The 7416-nt window shown below is 53.2% G+C and overlaps 1 protein-coding gene across 2 annotated transcripts in view; it reads left to right on the top strand.

Annotated features, from left to right (window-relative positions):
* The window catches only part of Susd4 (sushi domain containing 4), a 119933-nt gene extending 113246 nt beyond the window's left edge, over positions 1-6687 (top strand). For both annotated transcript variants that reach the window (XM_060364851.1, XM_021633632.2), the window contains exons 7-9: positions 1239-1383; positions 3844-4229; positions 5270-6687. In XM_060364851.1, coding sequence (XP_060220834.1) covers positions 1239-1383; positions 3844-4229; positions 5270-5298 — 560 coding nt within the window. In that variant the 3' untranslated portion in view covers positions 5299-6687. The remainder of the gene's footprint in view (positions 1-1238; positions 1384-3843; positions 4230-5269) is intronic.
* The last annotated feature ends 729 nt before the right edge of the window (positions 6688-7416 follow it).

Raw genomic sequence — 7416 nt, forward strand, 5'->3', positions numbered from 1 at the left:
TGGGCAGGCTGTGGCCAGGCTGTGGCCAGGCTGTGGCCAGGCTGTGGCCAGGCTGTGGCCAGGCTGTGTCCCAAATGGCATCCACTCCCATCTTACCACGAGCCTCAGGGCCGGGCTGTAGAAATTCACAATTTTGGATAAGGCGGGGTGGCTGTGTTGGACTCTGCCCAGGGATTCCAGGCCTTTTCCAGAGGGTCAGGAATCATAGCCCTGGCACCCACAGGGAAATTCAACGTCTGCAGTTTCTCACAGCCTTGGTGCCTCCCCTGGCAAGGATGCAGGCCCATGGGTGTAACCAGAATTATGTGCATGGCCCTGGGAACTGAGTAGCGCATAACCCACCCTTCCCCCACTGTATGAATAATACTGTTTTGTGTGTGTAAGAACTGATCTCACACAAGCGGAGACTGTACACCAGCCCCACTGGTAAATGACGTGCGACGTGGCCATCTTTCCCATAGGTCCCAGCACACCCAGGAAATGGTCCCATAGAGGCCCTGCTGTCAGCACACACCCTTCGCCTGTTCTTTCAGCTCCTGCCCACTCTCTCTAGCATTTCCCAGGCCATAGCTGTGGCTGCTGCCTTAGCCCCAGTGATGGTTGGATGCTGCTCTTCTGAGCACAGATGCGGTGCTGGGTGTCTGGAGGCACACAGACGTCATGTGAAGCAACAAGAGGAGAGGCACTCAGTCTAAGAGATGACTCCTGAGTGGGATAATGGGATAGGGTATGCTGGGAGTAAAAGGATGAGAATCCATCCTAGAATGGTCTGCTCTTACCTGGCAGAAGCCACAGAGAGTACAGTGATGGCCAAGGAGTGCTGCACCCTTAGCCTTCACCGCCCTTGCTTCCATCCTTCACCCCAGAACAGTGCTTTGGGCCGTATCAGAACAGGCTCTTCAGTGCAGAAGGACAGCTTTCGCTCTCTTCCCAAGAAGCAGTTCATGGTTGTCCTGTCCTGTGCTAGGTTCTCCTGCCCAGACTGCAACATGATCACACGTGTCTACAGTCTCAGCAGTGTCTACAGGTACATCATGTGCCAATGTGTCTCAGCCCAGAAGGACCCATGCTGGAAATAGGTTTTAGTGTTGTGTGGGTCCTCACATGATTTACCAGCTCTACTGGAGCGTTGGCATGTCTGTTGAGTCCCAGGAGGCATACCATGGGTACCTCGTGTGCCAGGTGACCGCCAAAGGAACACGGCACCTCATGCCTGGCTTTGTTATCTCTCGTGGCAGAGCAAACGTGGCCCAGCACCCACGAGACCCTCCTGACCACGTGGAAGATCGTGGCATTCACAGCCACCAGTGTGCTGCTGGTGTTACTGCTCGTCATCCTGGCCAGAATGTTCCAGACCAAGTTCAAGGCCCACTTCCCCACCAGGTCAGTGCAGTGGAGAGAGCACAGATGAGAACAAAGCTTAAAGGGTCTGGGTCAGCTGTCAGGGAGAGAGCACCATGATGGAGACAGGCCCCATCCCTGCCTCCCTGGGAAGACCATTCTGAAGCAGGCACTAGGGGGGCTGGAGGAAATGACCAGGTCCGGGATGCAAGCTGTGTACACACTATCAGGACCATCTCCCTTCATGGTGCACCTGCTGTGGCCCTAGGTGACTTGCACATCTTCTGGGGAGGTGACAAGATCAGAGTTACAAAGCAGAGGTCAGCCAATAGGGTAGGAAGCTAGGAGGGAGAAATCAGACAGGGTCTGGGAAGGGATCTGGGTCTACAGAGGGTGACTCCCTGTCCTCATTGGCTACACCAGAGAGCTCAGGTTAGTGTCCTCACACCTGAGTCCTCCTCACACCAGAGCTGTCCTTACAGCTGAGTGTTGTCACCTCACCACTCTTCTTACCCCTGAGTCAGTAGTCATCCTCATCCCTAAGTTGCCCTCACCATGGTACCTAATCATAAGAACAAGGAATTGAGGTTCATGAGGAAAGGTGAGAAGGAGGCTCCTGGAATCAACTATCCCCTCCAATACAACACACTCCCAAGAGTGTGGAGAGGGAGCGATGTAGCAGCTTCCCAAACCCCACATATCAGGACAGCTTCATCTCACAGCTCACGGCAGAGCTCCTGGCAGCAGAGGCACCACAGGCCAGACCTTGCGGGCACCTCACTCTCCCCAGCAGTGTTTGCTGGGTGTGCGGGTCACCTCCCCAAGCCCAGAGGTGTGTCAGCACCTCCCTGGTGGCATCACCAAGCCTCTGCTGAGGTTTCTTTCTTCTTCTCAAACCTTCCATCTGCTCTCCGGGTCTTCAGCATTATTATTTATTAATCAAGGGACCATGTTCTATCACTAAGCAATTAAAGTTTCTCAGGAAGGCCAAAGGATCACACAGAGAAAGCTAGACTACACAGCTGTGATTTATGGTGTATTAGCAGACCTTCAAATAGCCCACAAAGCTATTTTTTTATATATGCTTGAAGGAGTTTTCTAAGATATGGACTATTAGGATGTTTTTGAAATCTTCTCAGGACTCACTTGATGCTCTCACAGTGTCCTCTAGTTGTTTAGGGGAAAATTGGTGTCATCTGTCCAAATGGAACACAAGGTTCTCAAGGGCATGCCAAGGACAGACGCCTGTATTTCCAAGGTCCCCAGTGTTTGAGATCAAAGTATATCAAAGTCACTCAGCATCACTTGAGCTATGCAGAGGGCAATGCGGCCTGAGCATGGGCTGTTAGGGTGAGAAATGAGACAGAGGGATCTGCCTGCTCTGGCCTGACAACATGAAAAAACAGGAGCAAGGAGGAAGTTCTGAGTGAGCCAGAAATGCTAAGGGGAGACCACGGAGTGGCCAGCGGGGAGTGGACACCCATTGTTCCGGGTGCACTAGCAGCATGGGGTCAGAAGCTTGCTCGTCCATCCTTCCTGCCTTCCACCTTCCAGGGGGTGCAGGCCTCGGTCTTCTCTCGCCTTCTCTGGCTATCCTTTAAGGACTGTGGAGCAAGAAGACAACTGCTGTAACCCCTGAGTTTTTGCAAGATGTTTCAGACAGCCATGGGCTTGAGGCAGTCCCTCTCATGTTAGTGAATGGCGTAGGCTGACGCTGCCCCTCCCCCTCAAATGCCATGTGCCTGCATCCCATGTCCCTCCCCTCCCCCCCCCAAGCAGAGTTCCAGGCATGGTCACACCCAAACTGATCACCTCCTCTTCCAGCTGTGTCGTCCTCTGGCCTAATCATTCAACTTCAATCGACCTGATTGATCAGCACTCTAAGGTGTTTTAACGACTGCTCTGGGCTCTTCTGGGGCCAGGAGCAGAGCCTGGCAGTCATACTGGTACAGATGTTGGTGACACACATTACCTAGGGTCAGGTCCAGCACTGCATGTTCAGAGGGAGACGGGCACAGGGGCCAGGCAGGAGCTGTGGCCATGACCGACGAGGAAGGGATGGTAGCCTGGCTTCACTGCCACCTAAAACCCTCTCAGCAACTGTCCAGGTTCAGCCTGGACCACAGTGTAGCACTGGGCCTGAGGCGGCCATGAACCTCGGTCATTGGAATGACACAGTCAGGGGGGCCAATTAGTAGCCCTCCTTTTTATTTCCTGTTGTGTCTGGTCTATCTCTCTAAAAATGAGCGGTGTGGTTTTGTTTGTTTGTTTTGTTTCGTTTTGACAAAGAAGCCTAATAAGTACAGACTGGCTGTCCCCTGTGGGCACTGAGTGTCCACCCTTCCTTAGGATGGAGAGTGATTAAAGGGAAACCTCTCTGCAGAACCAGGCCACGGTGCATAGCACGCCTGCCGGGGACGTGGGAGGAGAGGCTTTCTCCACACCGCCTCCTTGCTGGGGTGGAGCGGACCCTGATGTGTTCCCACTGTCTCCTCTGTGCAGAGGCCCTCCCAGGAGCTCCAGCAGCGACCCTGACTTTGTGGTAGTGGATGGAGTACCCGTCATGCTCCCGACCTACGATGAGGCTGTGAATGGTGGCTCGAGTGCCTTAGGCCCCGGGTACCTGGCCTCCATGGGCCAGGGCTGTCCTCTGCCTGTGGATGACCAGAGCCCACCAGCATACCCCGGCTCCGGGGATATGGACACGGGCCCCGGGGAGTCAGAGACCTGTGACAGCACCTCAGGCTCTTCAGAGCTGCTCCAGAGTCTATATTCATCAACCCCCATGTGCCAAGGGGGCAGCCGCCCTGCCCCGGACACCCCTGACACTATCTCAAGCACAGCAGGGGAGGTGGCATCGACAAGCCCAGGCATCGACATTGCAGATGGTAAGCATTCCCAAGGCTTGGGCTAGCTCTGCAGCCCAGGGTCAGAGCCAGGGACCTGCTTGTTACCCAGCTGTCATTGCTTCCCATTCCCTCTACTTAAAGGCCAGTTGTGGCAAAGAGTGATTAGTAATGAGCCCAGGAGGCCCCAAAGGGTACCAAGCCATGGAGTTAAAAGGCTGGAGAGTAGAGAGCATTTCCGTTTTGGTGCCACCATTTTGGTGCCTTCTTGTCCTTGAACTGAATAGGACTCGTGATGGTGGTGCTGGGAAGAGCATCACACACAGGCAAAGAGGAACAATCTAGGTGTGTGCCCCAAGCCCCGGCCCATCTGCCAAAACTGAGAGAAGACTGGTTTTTCTGTGCCAACACGCACTCGGGGCCTACCTTCCCCCAGGAAGGCCAGTGCAGAGGGGAGTGCTGCCAGCCTCTGCCTGACCCCAGAGAAACGCTGTGTCCATAGAAGTCACTTTACCCAGTGTGCTGTGAAAGAGGCGCCTGTCCCTAGGGAAGATGGTGGCCCGTGAATTCGGTGAAATGTGCCCGAGGAATCAATGCTCCACTCCCCAGGGAAGGGAGGCCCAGCACAGCTCTGCAAAATAACATGTTGATTCCAGAGTGTGGCCACAGTACACACTCTGTACTGTACACCAGCAGAAGCAGGGCACAAACAGGCCAGTACACAACAGAAGCAGGGCACAAACTCCTGGCCACCCCCCACCCCCACCCCAGAGCTCCCTTCCTGTGTTCCAACCTACCTCTCTGCACTTCAGATTGTAATATTTTGGTCTAAATGGTGGTGAAAGTTTAACATTATCCTTTTTTATGAGCTGGATATAAAACCACAAATTGTTCTGTAGCGGATGGATGGTGTATGGGGGCAGGGGAAGGATGCTGTTTTATATGACCTTTAATGGGTGCATGGAACTTAGCGTTTTCCTTTCTTCGCTGCTTTCTGGGATTGGAGCTGTTTTAATGAGGCTCGTAACTCCAAACCGGGTAGTTTTCAGCCGGACTAAGCAAATAACTCTCTTGCTTTCCAGAGATCCCGCTCATGGAAGAGGAACCCTAGCCTGGTGATGTCCTACTAATCCCACTGTCCCCTTCGGGGACAAGAGCCTTGAACCTTGGAGTGAGGCCACAGGAGGACAGAGCTTGGGGGGAGAAGGGGTCATTTTCTGATCTGTCTACGTGGGGACAGTGATTCACACGGTCTATCTCCAACGGGGCTATGGGTCTGAGCAGCAGCAGCAGCGGTGAGGCTTTTAAACGAGGGTTTGTCATGACCTGCAGGGGACAGAGGACAGCAGGGACACTCTCCGCATCACCCCCAAACTGAGTGTCTCTTGCCACAGAGCGTGAGACAGTGCCACACACACCCCATCCTGTCGCTTCTGTTGACAGCACCGCCCCTGCCCCTCCGAAAGCATGTCACATTGTATAAATTCGCTTTTAAAATCTGTTTGAGCCATCTAGGGACTCTAGATCTGGACAGGCCAGCCTCTGTAGAAAACCCATATTGGCCTGCCAACCCAGGAGCACCTCCTTCTCTTTGCCCTTATTAGTAAGGGACAAGCTCCCAAAGAGACACTCTCCAGGGACACTCAGACCATCTCCTACACCTGGACAATGGATCGAAACAGGATGTGGTGGTTCGAATGGGAAAGGAAAGGAAATAAAACAAGCCAGCGACTCTGCTTTCTGAAAATGTCCTGATGCCAGGCCCCCAGTCCCCCCCACCCCATCCTCTGTGCTGCCCTCTGGTGACATGCATCGGTGTTTGCAGTCGTGGTCTGGCAGTGGACCTATGGTGTGGGATAAACCTGTGGCTTTACGCAAGGTGAGAACACACTCAGATGTGTCTGTGGTGGACCACGTAGCCTGGTAATGTTTGGTTTGGGCATTTCGCAGACTCCACTCATGTTTCTCTGCTCATGCCTTCCTACGTGGGTCATTGTATCACATCGCCCCTGACTCTAAATCTTAACCATACTTTTATTTTCCAAAATGGAAAGTTGTGTAAACACACCCTGAAGAAAGAAGAGAGCATAAGTTGGATCTTTTGCCTCTCCCTGCACACACACACACCCTCCCAGTTCTCTATTTTGTCCTGCTAAATCCAAAGGCTGGCCTCCCAGCCCCAAGCCACGCTGCCCTCTTGCTTTCAGGATGCCCTTGGCCCTGCTTGCCTGCTATTCTACATCCTTAATGTGAAAGTGTCATGGCACCCATTGGGTGTTGTGCCTAAGCGATTGATTTTCAAAGAACCCAGTCCAGAAGTGTCTCTTCAAATACATGTCGGTCTGTGGTGTCGATTCCGTTCCTCCTCTGGGTTTTAGACAAATATAAACCAAACTCTCATCCATAAAATCACCGTGCTGACAGAGCAGCAAGGGCTGGGAACTTGATCGAGTCCTGTTTTCTCTCAACACAGACTGATTAAAAATTAAAAAGAAAATGACAGCTTGAAGCGTGACTTTAATAGCAGAGTGGAGCTGGGAGGGCAGGAAGTGGGTGACATTGATCATGGGTGATGGAATGAGACACAGGAGGAAAAACACACAGCCGAGGGAGATGCCATAGAAAAAGAGTGGGCTTTGCCGGGACTTTATGCACAGCTACCTTCGGTGACAGAGCGGTGCCCAGCTCCTGGTTGCAGCTGTGGGTAATCGCAGATTGCTCGAGTGACAACCTCCTGCTCCCTGTGCCATCAACTCCAATTTTTCAAAAGCGTCAAATTGTCACTGCCCTCATGGTGTGTGTCCCGAGGGCCTGGGCCCGCCATGGGCAACCTCTACCTGGGAGCCAGACCTTGGCTCTTCATCCTCACCTGCACTCCTTTCCACGCCTGCTCACGTAGGTTATGTCCAGAGACGTCCAGGTAAGAATCCCATCTCCCTCGAGGCGTACAGAGCTGTCTAAGCAGGACAGCCATCCGACCTGTACACCAAGCACAGAGCTGCCACCAGGCCCCAGGAAGACAGCAGCAGGTGTCAAGGAGCTCATCCATGCTGTTCTCCTACAGCGGCCGCAGCATCACCCAAACCGAAGTCACCTGCACCCGGCCTGCTGTCGCTCAACCTTGTGTCCATATCAGTTCTTTTCACCACGGGTGTTATTTATGGTTTATTTTCCTTCCCTAGTTACCTCTGACAGAAACTGTGAGAGTCCAGGCATGGTATGGTCCCAA

Source organism: Meriones unguiculatus, chromosome 11, assembly GCF_030254825.1.
Source record: "Meriones unguiculatus strain TT.TT164.6M chromosome 11, Bangor_MerUng_6.1, whole genome shotgun sequence".
In the NCBI taxonomy this organism is placed as follows: domain Eukaryota; kingdom Metazoa; phylum Chordata; class Mammalia; order Rodentia; family Muridae; genus Meriones; species Meriones unguiculatus.